The following is a 20,021-nucleotide window of genomic DNA, read 5'->3' on the forward strand; positions in this document are numbered from 1 at the left end:
CCCATGTGAAAATGAATCCTAACCTGGGTGCTCATGCTCACGTGTCGTGGCCCCGGGGATGGCCCCAGGTACTTTAACAGGAGGATGTATTTTGATTTCACTATGTTTTTCTGCTGTTTGTACCATTGCACCATGGCGTGGCTCTATTTATTTATTTATTTGCAGGCATGCCAGCCTGCCAAACAGAACAGAGCGAGCTTGCAAGGGGAAACAGAGGAAAAAACCCAACCCCCTTTGATATTCCCTTCCCATGAGACAGGCTGGGGCTTTGTTTTAAAGGTGAACTGCAGAACATCAGTTTAAATGCCAGCAGCTTGCAGACAATGATGGGTTTGGAAACAAACCACCGAAGCCATGAGGGTGGGCAGGGATCCCCCTGCTTCCCAGGGGCTGGGGGCCGAGCCCAGCCTTCCAAGAGAGGGAGAAGGGGCCGGGGACAGTCCCTGCCCTGGGGATGGTTCATCCTGATGCCATGGATGAGAGCCTGGCATAGCCCCTCTTCCCTCTCCAAGCCCTGCTCCCCACACCTGGCCAGCTGCTGGAGAGCTCAAAGGCTTGCATGGCCAAAATCCGCTCTCTGCAGAATCTCTCCAGCACTATTTCTATCAGCTGTATTTCCTTTATCAGTTTCAAGCATAACATTTATTTTACTGACCCCCCCTTGAAGTACAAGGGTGGGATTTCTGCCCCCAGAACCAGTGAGGGATGTTACAGCGAAGCGGGTCCGTGGGTGCTGCCCCAGCCCTGACACCCAGCGCTGACAAGGAAAGCCCTGCAGGTCGCCTTTAGCAAGTGACCCAGGTGACAGCTTGGTGCATTCAAGTATCTCGCTCCAAAACCAAACCAGCCTGTTGGGTTCATTACTGAGACTTGCTTCATGACAACATTACCCAAATATTTTCTTATTAAAACCAGCAGCATCCAAACACACACCACTCTCCGCCTGGCAGGTGAATGTGCTGTTGCAAAACCGGGCTGGAGAAGCCTCTCCAAACCACGGGATCTTCAGATAGGTCTTAAAATAGAAAATGGTTTCTAGCTTGCTGGTGGATGGTGGAGGAGACCAGGGCTGAACACCGCGGCACCCCAGGGTGCTTGGACCCACCATGAGCCCCGGCACCCACTGCAGCCACCGTGGCATCCCCTTGCCCTGCGATGAACTGGTGTGGCTGTCTGGGGAGGGCAGTCGCTGTCCTGTAGACCTTGTGCTGCCAGAAAGGAGTCCTATGGGCATATCAAGGCAAATGGATGTAGACAGGTTCAGCAGATGAAATATTTTGAAACTGAAAATTTTGGCCTTTTTTTAGCCTGTTTGAGGCTGGGTCTATGGATATGAGTGCTCATGGAGCTTCTGCTACATGCCTGGACACTAGATTTCAACAGTTAAGGTACCATACATACTACTTGATCCCTGCAATTTCCAGACTACAGCATCAAAATTGCCTAAAAATTGTTTTTTGAAGGCAGAAACCCTATGAAATGTGAGGAAGAGCCTGATTCTCTGGCTGAACACCTCCAGAGATCATCCTTGCACTCTGTTCAGCTTCCTCCTGCCCCAGGTTAGATCAGCTGGTGGGGGGAAGCCGTGGGCAGAGACCACCAATGCAACAGCCGGGCACAGCGGCCGGGAGCAGCGGTGATGGCCACCAGCTGCGAGGCGCAGGCAGAAGACAAGCTCTGAAAAGATCTTGCTTTTTTATTAGAAAACTTCAGTCTGCGGAGGAGGAAAGTGAACTGGGACCTCATGCACCCGCTGTGAGGGATGCAGGGCATGGTAAAAAGCCCAGCTCGGCAGCAGGCATGACCCAAAGGGAGGCCAGAGGCCAGAGCTCAGCTCTGTGACCTGGAGAGGTTTTGAAGCAGGGGAGCCCAGACCTTCACAGCAGAACTATTTTTCAAAGCTCTTTTTAAGCTCGAACTAAGAAAGAGTTGCCTTTCATAACTAGAAGAAGAAATGAACTCCATTCAAAGAGCAGCGATTTTTGGTACTTGGATGATGTCGAAGCTCTTGGCTGAAGCACAGACTGCCATAAAATTGGCCACAAGAATATTTAAGAAGCTTCCTCTAGATTTCCAGCCTTGCAGTTAGAGCAACCTGGTTCTGGAGTAGCCTACAGGGAGAGGGGAAACGGGGGGACCTGGCAGCTTTTGGGGTGCGACTCAGTTCGGGAAAGGACCGGGCAACGGGGCTGAGCCACGGGCTGCCGGAGGAGGGCTTTCTCCACCGGTGCTCCGGTGGCCCTGGGACGGGCAGCACCAGCCCGGCCGCTCACCAGGGAGCTCCTGGTCGCGAAGTCACCGACAGCCCTGCGGCAAGTCCAAGCCGTCACCGCTGGCACGGCTCCTGCTGGCCTCTGCTGGGGACTCCCCCCGGCCTCTGCTTTTCTTCCCAGGTGGCGTGAAACCTTATTGCACGTTGTGTTTCTTAAATGTTTAAATGAGAGAAATAAACGGCGTGCGGAGCCTTCCCCAAAGTGCTGAGCACAGGCAGGGCAGGGCTGGGCCAGCGCCCTGGAGTGGGATGTGACCATGAACTACAGCCGGCCAGACTGGTCTATTTTTATGACCCAAGCAGAGAGACATGGGGATTAATCAGCCAACCCACAGGGGACAAGCTAAGTTGGGTTTTAAATTCTTTGGTGCTTGTTATAACTCAGGTGAGTCTCTTTGTTCTTGTGAACTGTAATTTTTCATTTGACAGACAGCGTCCCTTGAACACAACAGCCAAACAGCCATGTCCAAACACACCCCGTACCCGGGAAGCAAGACCAAGCTAACCCAGCTGCCTCTTTGCTCCATTTCACAAATGCAAATTTTCCCCCAACGCAGGAGACTCCAGCAGCAGTTTGGCTGAACATCGCTGCTCCATGCCCAGCACCGCTCCAGGGGCCTCGGCCGCCTGTGTGGTTAATGCCAGGGACAAGTGAAGCCGTTTCATTGATCCCCTCCCGTGTACCCACGCGTGGGGTGGCTGGCTGCCTCCTCCCGGCCCCAGGACGGTGCAGGGCAGTGCTCCCCTCTTCCCTCGTTCCCAACCACAGCCCAGGCATCGTGGGACGGGACGTGGGCTGGCACGGCCGAGTCCCCATCCCTGGAGGTGTTGGGCTGCAACGGTGCACACCGCTCTCCTCGGCTTTCTAGATGCGGGCGATGGGCTCCCCACTGGGGTTACGAAGCGTTGTGTTACCAGTGCCAGGAGCGAGGATTCGAGTTTTCTTTTTTCCTGCTTGCCCTGCTCCCCTTTCCCCTGGCACCAGGAGGCAGAAGGATGTGTCAGCTCAAGGCTGAGTCTAAAGAGGCTTATGCTGACTATTTACCTTTGCAAGGGTCTATTTTTGGCTGCTCAGCTGCAGCTAATTCAATGAACAGGGCAGTGATTCAGGAGAGAAGCCACATGAGGGTCATTGTTTCTAGGATCCACTTTACCCCTTTGCAGGGGCCAGAAGCCTTGCTTCTTTTTTGTTCCTTGTTTTTTTTTCAGATGGCAAAGAGCGTCACAAAGGAAAAGGGGATCTTGGGGACAGGTCAGAAGGACCTTGTCCTGTCCAACACTTGACTTGTTGCCTTTCTTTCACTGCAGAGGAATCCCAAGGTTGCTCCTGACCCTACCCCAGCTGCTGCCAGAGGGCTCCAGGCTGGCTCCACACACTCTCCTGTCCCCACACCTTCCACCCAAAAGAAGCTTGGAAGTTTGTGGATATCCAGTGTGAATTTAATAATGGCATCACAAGTTAATGAACAGGCTGAGACTGGAACCAAGACACCCGGGACGTGACCACTGCTGGTAAATGGGGAGCAGCCGGGTTATCACCTCTGTCTCTTTATTTCTCTGACTATTGCAAAGTGGAGGTCAGCATATGACAGGAGCTCAGGGAGCTCCCGATGGTGAGCACAAGAGCTGCTACAGTAGAAAGACACCTGAAATCTCCCGCTGGTGGTGGGACCCGCAGGGGACACCAGGCCCAGGAGAGCTGGCCGAGGGGCGGCGTGCTGGTCCCGGCGATGTGTTCCCATGCAGCTGAGCACTGCTTCAAACAAAAAACCCAGCTTTTTCCACACGCTGGAGAACTGTGGTGCAGAGTCTTTAACTAAACAAATCCTGAGTGATTTCCACATTGCTGAATGACATTTTAATAGTGGAAAAATAATGCTCAAAATTATCTACTTCATCTCTTCCCATTGTCTTTTACTGGCTGGGAATGACCGCTGCAGCAAAACCATCTCCGGATCTTCTGGTCGGTGTTTGCCGGTGCCTCCCAGCCTGCTGCAAGCAGCCGGTGAGCCCCGGTGGGGTCTGCCCACCCCGTGCCCAGCGCACAGAGCCCCGCAGAGCTGCCCACGCGCCGGCCACTCCTCGCACCGTGCTCCCGGGGAGGCACCCGGCTGCTTTGGCGCTGACAGATGAGCCACGGTGGTGGGAAGTCCTCGCGGCGATGCCGGTCCGGTGCGGGGAGGCAGGTGGCAGCAGGCAGTGCCTGGCTCCTGCTGTCCCCGTGGGGAGCTGGCGCCTGCCCGCGTGCCACCAAGCCGCTCTGCGGGAAGATGATTCTGGCATTTTCTGACCAGTCGTTTTTCTGACCCTAATTCAACCACCGCCACTTAGAGCTTGTATCTAGTTGAATACATCGAGTGCTGCTGCACGTCGCCAGGCTGAAATCAGTGGAGCCTGGGGAGAGCGACGCAGACCCAGCACCCAACACGGCTCTTTGTACGGCTGCAAAAGGAGCGGCTCAAGCTGTGAGGATGGTGTCTAGCCAAGTGCTGTCCCCTGACTATAAGGTAGAGCACCCAGCCTGTACAGCAATGTACCACACAAATGCCTCACACAAACTTTTATTATTCGCTGAAACATTATAAATCTTGAAGAGTTCCCTGTTTCACAGCAAAGCAGCCATCAGCCCTTATACAAGGTGTCACCTCCTACAACCCCAGGACACACCTGCAGCCTCGCAGCCTCGGTACCTCTCGAAGCTGGGCTATACCGGAGGTGTGCAATACTGCAGTAGGTTTCACCATTGCTCTCATCAAGGGGAAGGTTTTCATCCTCTGAATTAAAGGCACACAAATCAGGAGCCAAACTGTCCTTCTGCCACACAACAGCCAGTCTTTGGCATGGTGCCTGCATAGGGTCAAGTCTTCTTCCCCTTACGAATGCAGCGTGCACTTGGTTTGTGCTGGTTTCACACAAAGCATCCCAGTTGCCAGCGTCACCTCCCAGCAGGTATGGGGCATGTGGGCTCCAGAACAGGCTGTGGGTAAGGCCTTGCAGAAAGATTTTTAGAGAAATTTGCTTGTCAGGTGCAGGAACCCACTGCAGCGCTATGCATGAGCATACAGGGTTTTCCACACATGCTGCTAATAGGACAAACGAGCCTGATAGGCAATGCTGAAAAGTGTGCATGGACTTCCCCTGCTGCCAGACCAAGACACAGTTGTGTAACAGTAGCAATGTGGTTGAAGTGAGAGGGAGCAAGACAACTGGGAAAGGCTGCAAGACTTTGTACGCCATGAAGAGGGATGCAGCAAAGCCAGCACAGCTTGCTGTCACCTCATCTCCTTTTTCATTTTTTACAAGGAAACTATTCCCCTGGCTCTGTTTGGCACAAACACTGGCTCAGGACACACCTTTGGATGCCACTGAATTTGGTCAGGATATTTGGCAACACGGCTGTGCTCAAGGCCCCAGCTCCACTCCTAGTTGGCAAATTCTATAGAAGACAAGAGGAGAAACATGCTGTCCTTTCAAAAATACTTCAAGGGAAACCTTTATCAGAGATGGAGCTCAGCAAAAAATGACTGCAACAAACCAAATTTCATTTTCACTTTGGGATGGGGAAGAGGGTGCACTACTGGCACCAACTGAAGACCCTAAAGCCCACTTGGAGTGTATGTGCTACAGCCTATGGCAAAGACAGGTAAGGACAGTGAATATTCAGTAATTGAGAAGAGCCAAAAGGAAACACAATGGGAAACATACTGGAAACAGCAGACTTCCACGAACAAGTGTCTAAAGTCTGTAGCTGTCAGCATAAAGAAAAACAGCTTTGCTGTACTGTCATGAAGAAGTAAACTTTGAAAGGTGTCTATGAAATACCCTGACTACAGAAAAGTGGTGCTTTAAGACCTGTGGCTGTACACTTTCTGTACAAATGGAAAAAAAATCATGCCAGCCAGTATACCATATAAAAAAAGGCGAGAGACAAGACCTTTAGGTGACCAGTTCTTCCTCGCCAACAAGGCAGACACCTTCCCTGCAATCCCAATAGTCTGCAGTTTTATTTTTGGCAGATTATAATTAAAATGGTCTTTATGGCTTTGGAGAGAAGCCACTAAGCTGCAAGTTTTGGTTGAAGCAGAGAGTGCGTGTGTGGTATGCTCCGGATGAAGGGACATTGCAGGCAGAGGTCTTGCCACAGCTCTGCTCCTTCCACCTGACCCACAAACGCTGCTGGTTGTACTTGGCTCTCTTTAGTGTTCTCATTTCTCATCAGCAAGTAACAAAGTTCTGGTTGCTAACCAGTCCAATCCCAGAGGCAGAATAAAAAGTCCTTGTTAAGACCTAGAAAAAGCATGTTTCTAACAAAATCAAATCCAAACACGTGCAAACACTGTTCCTGGTTTGATGCATTTTGTTCAGGTTCCACCACCAGTGCACTGGAATTTGCTTTCCTTGCAGAGTGATTTCACTCCTCATCCATTCTCCACCTTTCAGTCTTCTTAGGAGTCTTGACAAGGTATCCCTCCATTTTTGTCTTCAGTATTTTTTCCTATGCACATCCTTCCTGCCCTTCCCTCTTCCGCTGTCACACCCTGTTCCTCTACAGCTATTTTCGGAAAGCAAAGACGTCCCGTGTTTTCAAGCCTCTCTTGCCTTCGCTTCCTGGTTTAGGAGAAGACACTTCCGCCAGTCCCCCATATGGGCAGCTCTCGGACTCGGGGTGATGGCCAGAGCACTCCACAGCGGGGATGAAGCCACTGTCCCACATTCCTGTCCCACACAGCTTGCACAGGTCATGCAGGCTGCAGGGGATGCGGGGTAACAGGTGGAACTGATAGAGCAGACTCCTCGCCTAGAGGGGAGAGAGAGAGACAAAGTCATTTACTCCTCACCGGGGGATGAACATGGAGAGCAGGGGTAGCCTGTGGCCTCCTGTCCCATCCTCCTGTTTGGCTACCTTAGGACAGTCAAAGCTTTAGCAAAGGAGCATCCCTCCTGAACACAAACCTGAAGGTTAAACAAGGCACTGGGGACGCTGCCAGGTCGCAGGAGCTGCCACACATCCCACGGCCTGCAGTCACTCCCAGCCTGAGATGGGTTGTGGACTGTGGTACAAAGACAAACAGCTCTGTCTGCCATTTCCCTGAGCATTTGGAAAGGTTATCCCAACCGTACCATCACCTCCTAAGCACTCTACAACTATCTCTTATTTCTGCAAAACTTGTTTCCAGGCAAACAGCAGCATCCTACCCTCCCAGGCTTCAGACAAGCGGGGGAATACAGGAGATGCGAAAGATGAAGCATCAGTGCCTGATTTTCTCAATGCTCTGACTCATCTCTTGGACCTGAGACTCAGCCCACGTCAGCGCACGGGCATTTACCTTCCTGAGTACAAGTTCTCCGTTCATGTGCATAGCCAGGTTGCTGAAATGCAGCAGCATCTGGTCAGTGGCCAGCTGTTGTTCAATGACATCATCCCCATAAATCACCACGATGGCCACACAGATAAAGAGGTGGAAATAGTCAGTCTGCAATGAGAAAACAAGGGCTGGAGTACAGCAGGTGGAGGCAGAGGTCTGACTTAACCTCCCCACCCTCTATAAGCATGTCCTTAGTGAGATTTTTTGCTCCTTCCAGTTTTGCCTAGTGATATACAGAACGTGAGTTACTGGTAAATTCCAAACCACAGCTGAGTCAAAGTCTCTTCCCTTTACAGTGCGGTAGCAAGGCTTGGACCACAGCTTTCAAAGCAGACTAGTGGTTTTTGGAAAGACATTTTCCAACTGTGTAAAAGAAGTCTGAATTTCAGAAGTGGATGTTCAGCACTTTCTGAAAAAAACTGCTTTTGAAGCCCAGACATCCTCAAGTAGGAGAGGCAGGCCTCCATCCTCCTGCTACATAGGTAAACCTCTTTGATAGTTACAGACCCTCTGTAATACCTACTTATTTTGGAGACTTTGCTACTAAGAGCCTTTATGGAAATTCTGCAACACTTGCTGGGATGGTGAGGATTCAGCAAAGGACACACTGCTGCCCAGCGCGCACTGTGCCCATTGCTAGCTCTCTAACCTGATAGTGAGCCCAGCATGCTTCCCACATGCGCAAAGCCTCAGCATCTGGAAATTCGCGTTTAAAACAGAGGAGGATCCAACGGTGACAGAAAAGCATCTGCAGGCCATCCTCTCCCAAGGAAGTAAGGTGCTGGTAGAAGCGCGGGTGCATGAGCCGTAGCAGCTCTCGCAGGTACATCTGGAAAAGATGCAGAGCTGAGCCACTGCTTCGTGCACAAGGACTTGTGCCGCCCTCACCCACCATCCTGGGGAGCCCCTGCACCGCGTGCCAGACCTGGGCTCCCGCAGAGCTGGCCACAGTTCTCTTTCTTACAAAAAGCTCCAGCTTTACGGCCCGTTTATTACAGCACAGCCAGGAGCATGCTTGGATCTATCATTAAAGGCCAGAGCTCACAGGCCACGGCAGCTATTTCACAAGGAAGGATGGAGGGTGAAAAGAAAATCCCATGACAGCTACATCGTGAAGAGAAAGAAGGGAAGAGATTCAGGCTGAGGAAAGCAGCTAGAGATGTAAAAACTAGAGAAAAGGAAGGACATAGCTATCTCAGGCAATATTTCAATTCAATAGAGGCCGAGCAATATGGAAGTGATTTTGGAAAGCCTGACTATACAGGCACATTACAGTGCATAAATCTGTACATTAACTAACTGCACCTCACCAGCAGCCTCCCATGGGGTTTCCACCACAAGTTTACCGCTTTAAATTGGTGCCATCATGACCCGGACAGGATTGTTCAGGTTTAGAATGGATTTTTCAGGATCTTAACCAGAGAACAACTGAAGTTCATGTTAAAAACTAAAAAGTTCCAATTTTTAAAAAAGATCACCTTATTTTAAGAAATTCTGTCGGATATATAAGGCTTTTCATTTGAACATAATTTTAAAAATCTATTAAAAATATTAAGAGCTTAAAAAAAATCCCACAAAAAAAGAGGGTTGCAGCTCAATCAACTCCTCTGCCTCATTCACACCAAATGCCCCAGAATCAGGACAAAACCAAACCAGTGAGTCTTCACTGCCTGAGAGAAGTGCAAAGTTAAAGCAAGCAGCATCCTAAATACATTTGATCATAAAAGATGCCTTGAATCAGCACCCTTTAGCATAGTCAAGGTAACTTTACTTTGAAAATGTATTGGCTATAACTGCCTCTGGAGTGTCCCAATCACTCGGGATCAATTTTATCCACCAGGTATTTTGTGGCTTTGGAGTGTGATTCAGCATGCTGGAACCCAACAGCCCAGGTAACTGCTTTATGGCATTCTTCTAATTTGACTGGGGAGAGGAGAAGCTAAAGACAGGACTAAAGGGAGCTCAGCATTCAGCCTCACCAGCTGTTTCTCCATATCCTCATCCCGGGGTGAGCTGATGAAGATCGTGTTCTGCATCAATCCTACAAAGCACCAGAAAGTATCCGACTCATCTAGGACCTCTGCCAGGAGTGGGGCAACCAGGTCGGACATCCCCTGGGAGTATCCAATTGTTGGGTTAAATACTGCATAGTTCAGCAAGATTCTCCTGGAGAAGAGATGCAAGTGGAGAGGTGAGACATGGAGAGGGCATGTCACAGCTGACCGCAGTGCCCTTTCCCTTCTACCCCAACTGCCACCGTACAGGCTGAGTCAGGCAAAGTGCAGAAGAGCAACAGATCACTCCTGCCATCTAAAAGATTAACTCGCAATTGCACCCGGAGGCTTGTGAACTTTTGAGCACCTGTACAGTATGCTGCACCCCAAAGAACTGCTTTCCCTGAAAGAACTATATCTAGAAGCATAACAAAGACACATGAACACTATACCTAAATGGAACTCTCATTTTTTAGGATTATATAATTTTTGCATCAATCCAGAGAGGCTCCTGGACGGGCAACAAGAACTCTGAATAGCACACAGCAGCCTAAGACAATGGATTTGAACAGAACCCCTTTAGGCTCCTATTTCCCAACCACAGTACAGCCCACTGGGAGCAGTGCAGTAGGAACAAACAACACAGTTCATCTCAGGTACAAAGACATGTGACCCCACTGCACGGTGCTTTAACACATACAGATAACCCTGCTGCAAACATCAGTCCAGCGAAATAAACTTCAGGATAAGGTTTTCAATACACAGACACCAAAATATAAAAAGAAAATGAGAATTTAAAAAGACTAAGAGGACAGAAATGAAGGGCCCATGGGAAAGGAGACCTGATGCCTACACATCCATGAAGCTCCAAGCCATACTGTTAGATGAAATCTAACTGTTTTGTAGGCACACATTTACAAGTCACACACCCATGAAGCAGACTCTGGTGTTCTTGTCTTCCACCCCGTCAGGAGAACCGCAGACCCAAGCAACTGCCCACAACCCTGCTGCAGCACCCATGACCCTCCCATAGCTACAGAAGGCTCACACCTCTTCTGTGCCTATGTATGCAGGGAAGCTAGGTGATGGGAGCAGGGTTGTTATATCAAGAAGTCAATGGCTAAAGCAGTAGTGAAAGCACTGGGGAAAAAGTCCTTGTTTTTGCATCAGTTGATACCAGTCACCACATGCACAGTGCTCTTCCACATTCCCAAGGCAGTGACCCAGGCAGCCTGGGCCAGGGGGGCTTACCAAGTTTTCTATACCTTCAGTAGGACACATTGTTTGGGACACTAGAATCAGACACTTCACCTCATAGTTTCCACATTTGGGTTGTCCTCCCCTCGAAAGAACTGGTTGCTGCGGTCAGTCCTCACGACGTCTTTATCTACCGTGAACTGTACCTTACACCAAAACTCTTTCTGTTCATCTGGAGTCATTGAAAGCCTGAAAATTAAGGAGCAACAGGAGTACATTGCCAAGAAAGAATATGATTGCCACAAGGAACAAAAAGCCTTATTTAAGCTTGAGTTTTCAGAGAAAAACTATACCTGTACTCATCACCCGAAAAACAGACAAGCAGGTCTGTCCAGAACAGCAGATTTTCTGTCCAAACGGATTACTAGAAGGAGCCTCCTGGGTTATAAATGGGATGACATGATGTGTTTTATGTGATAAACTCCACTTCAGAAGCAGTTGGACTCTGCTCTCCACTGCTCCTTGTGGGTGGCACACCAGAACTCACCACTTTGTTTTGATTGCCTCCTAATTAATAATACTACTGTCCCTCTCCAGTTTAAATGTACCCACAACTAGATTACAACATACAGTTCTTGCAGTAATAACTTTGTTGAATTAGATATTCCTTCTTCTTTCCAATTTTTACATCCAGATACATTTACAAAGAAACACAAGACCCCATTTTCACCTTCTGGATGCTAAACCAACATGTTCTGCTTCTAGTCTTGCCTGTGAGATAAGCTTTCCTATGTGGTACTGACAAGCCTGTTTCAAGACCCCAAGAAAGAAAATATTTGAGCTATATGGTATTAGTTCCAGATCCTCAAGAGGTCAGCTGTGCCCGATACACCTCCTTTACCATCCCTCTCACTTCTCTACTCCAATCAGCCTCTCCTGAAGCGAAGGAGGTAGAGACTCTGTACGTCACCAGCAGTATTACTGCGATGTCAGGCCTAAGGAGAGATGAGCAGGGGAGGATGAAGTTGGTCTGTTACCGTTTCTCCTGGATCTCAAAGTATTCTTTCCTCTTCTGCAGCCTCAGTGCCTCCCTCTCTTCAGAGGTGGACTCGTAGCTGTAGTAGTGCAGCAGAAAGGGCCACACCTCCCCACGGATGGAAATATCAATCCCACCAAAGAATATGGCCTGGAAGAAGGAGCAAAAGTTATGACTGGTACAGTTTTAGCATCCCCCAAAACAGCAACAAGAAACTGCCCGCTACTATGCTTTGGTGGCTTTGCAGTTCTTTCCTGACAAGTGACGCCTTGATTCAAGCTCCTGCAATTTGCACATGTTTAGAGGGAAAGTGCTGGCCTTCTATTCCCAGACGAGACACAAATCGGGCTCATTTCAATGTCAATAACCCCCCCTGGAGAGGCTCTATGATTAACGTGTCGTTCTCATGTCACGGCTTAATCCTCAATCTTGGAGACACTGCATTTCACTGCAAACTTCTCTCTCAGGACCTGGACCCAGTGCTCCCCCGCAAGCCCTGCATTATTTCATACCGTAATCTCGATTTTTCTTCCTTTGATTTGTTCACACTGCATTTTGCAAACATGTCTAGTACTGGACACTTTGGTTTACTAATTCCAACTGGCAGCAGAAGCTGGAGAACCTCGCCCTCCATGGCCAGGGAGATGCTCTACCATTCTGCCAGTAGCAGACTCATCTGCAGTCCCAGCAAGACCTCTAGCCAAGCACTATATGCCAGTCTTTAGACTCTCAAACACCCAGTTCTTGCCCCCAGCACGAAAGCAAACTCTTGTGGCTTCCACCTGGGGATTCACACTCTGCGGCAGGAGAGAAAGGATCAAAACCGCAGCAGCCAGCCCTCTCACCTTCTGCAGCTTGTACTCCTCTTCCACCTGTCCGGATTCATTCAGGTGATGGAGCCAGGCAGACACATCAAGACGCTTGTACGTGTTCTCCTCCGGGTGGGTTTCCGAGGAGGGCAGCTTGGGACGGCGGATGGAGAACTGCATACATGTTTTCTCATCAGTTAGCTGCTGAATGGGGGAAAACAAAACAAAAAACTGAAGGCAGGAGCCAGAGATAGCAGCAGAGTATGAAACCCGGTTATTTTCAGAGCAGGAAAACCTTTTCGCGTGGTTCGCATAGGATTAAGCACTGAGGCACTGCACTTGGGGAGGTTTTTTTTTAAAATTCCAACCATTACAATAGCAAGAGTGATTAGAATAATTAAAAATCTGAATACCACAAAACAGCTTCATCTTAAAAAAAAATTGTTTCCATTCCTCCCCCAATCTTATCCCTGACCTGAAACTGAATTAATGCTGCTTACAGCAAAACTTCACCCTGCCAGGAATGCCTGCAATAAATTACATATGATTGGCCATATACAAAGGGATTGCTGTTAGGCAAGCAGGGAACTGCACTGCCAGGCTCTCTAAGGGCACTCATGATCCCAGTGCAAGACTGCAGCTGACATTTAATTTAAAAATCAAAGGTTGTTCAATGCAAAAAGTGAGCCCATGCGACCATAATAAGAAAAGCAGCAGGGGGCTCTGTGGGAAGGATGGAAATTTAAAAATCACTGTTTCTAATAAGCACATACAGTATCTTAAACAGATAATTAAAGAGCTCTTATCACATTTGTATGTAGATTGAACAAAATATGGCAAGATGCCTTGTCAAAACATTTTCCAAAGCAGTGTGCTACGCTTCACAAAATGGATGAAAGACTCTGACAGAATTTCAGACCTACCACTGCAGATTTCCCAGCCACCTTACATGCCTAAAGCATATTGGTGACCTGTCGGGTCTAGCAAAATAACTACCTAAGCAAGTCTTCTGTATTATCTTCCCCCATATTCCACAGGCAAAACAGGAATGCATGGGGACAAGCAAGTACAAGAGAGACCTTGCGTCCAACTCGCAGTTGCATCCTAAACAACACCCAAAACATTGCAGCTTTCTGCCTGACTTGGTGACATGAACTCATAGCTTCATTTCTCCAACGTGCTCCCCTGGCTAAAAGCCTAAGTGTGAAACATCTGCTGGAAAAAACTCCTTTGCCCCATGAACCTTGCTTGGGTACCTGGTCCTTGAGATGGGTCTCTGTGCAGTACTTCCATTGCTGAAACACCTCGGACAGTTTATCCAGGCCACCATGGTGAAAATGGAAGATCTTGTACTGGCTCTCCCTGCTCGCAACAACCAGCTGTCCACAGGTGCATGCCTCATCACTGTGGGACAAAACAACAGGGGAGAACAACCTGCTTTTATTGCCCAGGATAACGAGGGGCCCAGCAGGAAGGGGGAATATCAGATGAGAGAGAGGAAAGCAAATTACAAAGAAGTGTAGCACCAAGTTGTCCCTTAAAACAGGGCACAGAAGTAATTTTACAGCTCTGGGACTTGATGATACTTATGGTCCCTTTCACCTTGAGATATTCTATGAATCTACGACATGGCCATAGTGACCATTTTCCTCAAGCAGCTCCACTTGTGCCGGGTAATGGCACTCTTTTACCCTTCCACCATGTGAATTTTGTCTTCCCTGGAGAAAAAACCCCAAGAAGTATGCCCCAGCAACATTAAGGCAGTACACAAAGTCAGCTCCTATGGATGAGCGGACTTGGTCACACACAGCATTGTCTAAAGAAGCAGGGAGTGAGAGTGAAAAGAGGGAGTAAAAATGTTTTTAATAACTTCTGTAATAATTTGAAAAATAACTGAAGAGGCTAAGAGCAGCAAGACCCTAGAGGAGCCCTAGTGAGGGGCAGGCAAGAGAAGAGGTACCATAGGTAAAGATGTTTTCCATGCTTCCAGGCTATCTGAAACATTTTTGGTAAGACAGCTAAGAGCAACCTTTACCTTACTAGGGAAAAAAGTCCTTTAGGCCCCATAACTGTACTTCAGAGGCTCTCCTTGGGAAGGCTGACACTTGCTTTCCCGGAAAGAACCGTTAGGGAAAGACTTCCAAGGAGGTCTGCAGAAGCCATCTGCCTCCAGACCCCAGTGCGCACTGATCCAGAGCGCACACAAATACCACACACAATAATACGTTACCTAAAGAAGAGACGAAGGGATCTCATTTGTCCCAGGTCCACTCTAAAGACACCACAGACCTGCTCGAGGGCAAATACTTTCTGCTGTTCGTCCCATCTGGTGCTCTGCATTTGCCCATTATTCTCCTGGAACTGGGCACTGGTGTCAAGGCTGGAGGCAGAGCTGGTGGAGCAGGTCATGCGATTGTCACACGTGTCCCTGCAGACAAGAGCATGGAGGAAGAAAGCCCCGCAAGACATCAGCCAAAGATGACTGCAGGTACATGCAATAACCACAGATGCTCCATGTTAAAAATCTTTTGTCAGAGCTCTGAAATTGGAATTCAGTACAGGTCTAAGGAGTCAATAACTGACAGCCCACATAAGAGATTAAATTATTTTTATTTAAATTAATTCCCTACCATCCCAAAAACCGATCCTATTTTTGGTCTGTTCCTAACTTGCACACTGAACTGGGGAGAGCCAACACCATGCCTCAAAACATTAACTTTTGAGAAGGCAAAATTAAGAAGCCCCATGTGGTAACAGCCCAGATTACTCCGAGGAGTGGCCCAGCCCCTGCTCCTTTGGCACAGCACAAGGACCAGTTTGGGGAGCTGGTACAGCAGGCACTTGCCCACTCTCCAGCCCATGCCACAGAGCCCTAAGCTGCAGGACCCCTTCAAACCATTGTGCCTCTGGGATTGATGACCCCTTGGGATGGAAAACCTTGGGCCATTGAAAAAACATGACTGCCGAAGTACAGGTGCTTGACAGGCTGCTTCAGCATCTCCAGCAGCACTTAGTGAATAACGTCCCAAGGAAGAGATGTCTTGCCCCACAGCTTAAGCAACCTCTTCAGCAGGCAGCTCAGCTGCTCCACACTGAGCCAGGGATGGGCGGAGTGAGTGCATTCAGACGGCAGCATTGACTCGGGATCCCATCTGGCAAATTCCCTCAGTGACCAGTAAGATCCAAAGATATTTCCCCTGAACTCGAGTTTCTCATTACGCCTTTGCCAGTGGACCTGACAAGCCTGGATTCATGTGTATAATCTTTAGACAAATGGCTTCTGCTTGCAGACTTGAAACTTTGGAGAGTTAAGGAGCAGGAAGTTACACATGGGCTCTTTAACCCACCACAAAGTAGAGAAAGTGAACCCAACTGTTTTCCAATATGCTTGGAGCTCACTGCACCCCAGATATTTATCTGTAGGAGTAAACTGAGTTTAGATTAAAAAAACCCACATGCCTGCCACCAGCCCTGATCCCAAAAGAAAAATATCACTGCTTTGAGAATTAAGTGAATCTGAAACTGTGACCCCTTGATTCTTAAAAAGGCCAATACATGTGAACAATCTCAGCGCAAACTCTGAATGGGTTCCGCTGTGAAATCAGGGTTTGCAAAACAAGGCAAGTAGCAGGTATAAAGACAGCCCCCTGCAATGCCACTTTATGCAATGTTTTCTAATCCGCTTATCTAACAATGTAGGCACTGAACGCTGAAAATCACACACTCAGCATGCATCTGCAGCACACCACATCAGTATGCTTTCCAAGCCTGGCTACAGTGCCTCTTCCACAGGGACGAGCCTTATTTGCAGCATCTACCCATGGTTCAGGTCATTGCATTCCAATGGACAGGTCTCCGGACATCCCAGTTAGTTGTGGGTTAAATTTTTAACCAAGCCCCTGTGAGCCGCCCAGTTCAAATGTATGACTCAAAACCTTAGCGCCCACACGCATGGGAAATAAATCCCCGAGCCCCCTTCTCTGGTTCTGCAGCATTATGTAGATGAGACCAAGTCTGTTTTACTTTCAGCTAAAAGAGCACTCTGTTCATGAAGTTCTGCTGCTCCGTTTTTCTGAAAGAAAGCATCAAAGCAAAACTTACATTCAAGCCATTTGGAGGTTGAGGTCTTAGAAGTGACATGGCAATATCGCCATGTGAGCAAGGATCACACAAGATACCCAAACTCCCTCAAAGAGGAACGATAGCAGTTTTTCTAGGTTAGACACCAGGATACTTCCAGTCTCAAGTGTAGCTATACACTACCACCTGCACCTTGTGAATTTTTCCATGAAAACTGTATTCGCCTTTGTGAAAAATCAAGCATTACTTTCTGATAAAGCTGCAAAATATCACACTTTCTAAAACATTCAGTATCTCATGTTAATGCAAAAGTAATAGGAGTCCTGGTTCAAGACACTTGTGCTGGACTGCTTGCTATAAGCAGCTGGTATTTATGGAGCAACACTTCATAACAGCCACAGCTGGTTACACAGGATTTTCCTGGAAGAGATGACTCAAATTAGTTTAAAGACTAAGCAGAGGCAAGCAATTTTCTAAAACTCTTGCAAAGATGAACTGGTCAGTACGACAAAGGGCTGGAAGCTGGGTTGGCTGTGAGGATCATTGTCCTGCAGTTCCCTCGTCACAGAGGCCAACGTGCCCATTCTTCAGGACCATCATCTCAAACGACCAGCGGCAGAGACGACTGCCAAGAAACAATAGTTACCAGTAGAGCTGGGCAGGCTCGCTTTGATCCCCGGGAATTGTGTAGCTCCTCAGTACAGAATGCTATTGCCAGCTGCAGTTCCTTCTGCTATGTAACCAAAATCTGCTTCAGATATGCAAGTAGCTACAGGAGGCTGGAAAGGCCAGTTACAAAGGTGCTGGCAATGTTATATTTTCTGGAAACGCTTCTTCAAGTCAAAATGTTTACATTTAGCCACTAGTTACAAGCTTGCACACGCATCCAACATACCAGGAAGCAATTCCAATGTTTTCATTGATGTAGAAGATGAAATCTGAAAGAGACATCTGTACACCCCATGCCCTTCAGAGAGGTAGATGAACACCTACATTCATACATAGCAGATGCAGAGAGTACCACCTCCTACATTGGTGCATACTTAGTCACTGTGGAAATTAAGAAAAAACCTCACTGTGTTTAAAATTACTTTTTCCTGTATATATTGATTTAAAAAAAAAAATATTCTAATCTGTTGGACTACTTTTAAATATAATTTTAATATTGAGATCATTCTGTATGTAAGTAACAAGTAGTATGATCAATGCTAATTTTGTGGATTCTGGGGAGTCCTCTAACTAGGCACACAAGATACACAGATGCAAGGGAAGAATTTATTATTTGTCAGACTATTGTATCTGTTAGACGAGGAATTTATACCAGAGTGCCCTGCAAAAGCAGGGAGCTGAAGCACTGCAAGGCAAATAGCTGGAGGAACATTCCAGAGAGACTTTGAGTTGTGGGATACAGGAAAAACAGAGCGCCAGCTAGTATGCAGCACTGCTCAGCAAAACAAGAGAACAAGTGCCATGGTCTACGGGAATAAAAGGGACAGGGAAAAAAAAATAAGGAGGATTAGCAAAACCTGAGGCAGGAAACCCACGGACATATTCATGATTCCACTTAAGTGTTTTCTCCTTACTGAAATCCCATTACTCTTTTGTCTCAAAATGCATCTCATTCTTGCTGGTGACCAAGAACAGGTGGTGCTGTATTTTCTCCACTCAACAATCAACTACAGCAATCAACCGTATCTACATTCCTCGAACTTTTGTAGCCCCTAAGAAAGCAAGTGCTTGCGAAAGGCAGCCATCGTCCTCCTCCCACTCCACGGGAACTCTCTCACACGCCCGATCCGAGGAGGTCAGGCACACTGCAAGGGAAACTTTCGACATGCAGTAATGTAGTAATGGGACCTAACTTACTGTTCAGTCAAAGCATTTGTACACACCTACAGCATAAAGAGAGATAAAACCATTTATTATTTCTGTTACAGAGCCAGGGCAGAGACCTGCACCAATTACATGGGAAGGCTATTTCAGCAACAAAGATCCAATAACTCATTGTACGACACGATGTGACAAATGTAATTATAAGAGGGAAAGGGGCTGAAGATTATACCCGTGATGGGGCAGCTACCTAAGCTGTCAGCATGCACCACACAATTCCCAGAGAGCCTCTTGCAAGAGCCAAACCCTCCTCAGTTGGCTCTCCATCACCATTGTACTAAAGCATGCCTTCACTAATAACAGCTTTCCTTACAGCCCGAGTTATTCCTGCACGCTGGCTTGTGAAGCATCATTTACAGACAATAAGTATCATCATAATGTATGAGCATCCATGTAATGGGAATTACATGCCCCTTTTCCTCCCCAGGGGTTAGCGCTTCTCTGTTTCTCCACTATTCCCCACAGGCACTGACCTTCTAGGTTCCTCTTCTTTCCAGCAAGGTGAAATAGCTCATGGCAGCATCAGCTGCCTAAAACATGTAAGACAGATAGCTTCAAATAAATAATCCATCAATAAAAGTTCAAAGCTATCCTGAAATGCCTAAAAATTCAGTGTAGCGAATGTACAAAGTGAGGTAAGATTGGGCAGCTGGAACCCAAATCTATTGTTCTGATAAAAAAAAGTGTCCTTGACAATATACATATATTATGAATTGTGAAACGTGCTGACTTCAGTGACATATGAAAGATGTGCAAAAGAAAACAGATTGGTAATTTGGGATTAAAAAAAATTTGTCAAAATGTTTCTGCTCGTTCTGTGTAATGCTGCAGAGGAGGACTGGAAGGACACTCGCAGGATGGCACCTGCTTCCAGAGGAGCGTGGCCATGCAGAGCCAGTCATTGACAGTGAAATGCTGCAGTCGCACCAGCTCTCGCATCTGATCAGCACAGACGAGTAACTAGGTTAAGAATTGTGTTAAATTCACCCTTTGGCTGAAAATATTTGGAACTTGAAGTTCCTTTGCCTCAGAGAGCCTGAACAGAATCGATTTACACTGACCTCACTGAATAGGGAAAAAGGTGTTAGATAGTCTGGATGAAAGCCTAACCAGAATTTCTGAAATTAAATGTCAAAACATCCTCATGTGGAAGTGTATCTGTATGTCTGCAAACGCGTGTGGAAACAAATCTAACAATTCTTCCCATTTGTTGGGGAAACCTGTGAAAAACTGCCCAGGACGTTACAGTACAAAGTACATGAATGTCAACATGGACTTTCCAAAAGCTTGTTCCACAGGCTTTCCATTGATCTGTTTGCTTTCAAAACATAAATTTCCTCACGTTGAACTGCACTAAATGCTATTTAGTAGCTAATT

At 47.6% G+C, this 20,021-nt stretch overlaps 1 protein-coding gene across 7 annotated transcripts in view; it reads right to left on the minus strand.

Moving 5' to 3' along the window:
- Nucleotides 1-4,817: 4,817 nt before the first annotated feature.
- Nucleotides 4,818-20,021, minus strand: part of TBC1D16 (TBC1 domain family member 16) — a 33,026-nt gene continuing 17,822 nt past the window's right edge. For 5 of the 7 annotated variants that reach the window (XM_075044142.1, XM_075044141.1, XM_075044139.1 and 2 more), the window contains 9 exons: nt 14,905-15,102; nt 13,931-14,078; nt 12,711-12,878; nt 11,867-12,015; nt 10,944-11,078; nt 9,618-9,804; nt 8,288-8,467; nt 7,600-7,746; nt 4,818-7,070 (listed from right to left, as the gene is read on the minus strand). In XM_075044142.1, the coding sequence (XP_074900243.1) occupies nt 6,825-7,070; nt 7,600-7,746; nt 8,288-8,467; nt 9,618-9,804; nt 10,944-11,078; nt 11,867-12,015; nt 12,711-12,878; nt 13,931-14,078; nt 14,905-15,102 (1,558 nt within the window). In that variant the 3' untranslated portion in view covers nt 4,818-6,824. The remainder of the gene's footprint in view (nt 7,071-7,599; nt 7,747-8,287; nt 8,468-9,617; nt 9,805-10,943; nt 11,079-11,866; nt 12,016-12,710; nt 12,879-13,930; nt 14,079-14,904; nt 15,103-20,021) is intronic. The other 2 variants (XM_075044145.1, XM_075044146.1) reach the window with 2 other exon arrangements.

Source organism: Buteo buteo, chromosome 13, assembly GCF_964188355.1.
Source record: "Buteo buteo chromosome 13, bButBut1.hap1.1, whole genome shotgun sequence".
NCBI lineage: Eukaryota > Metazoa > Chordata > Aves > Accipitriformes > Accipitridae > Buteo > Buteo buteo.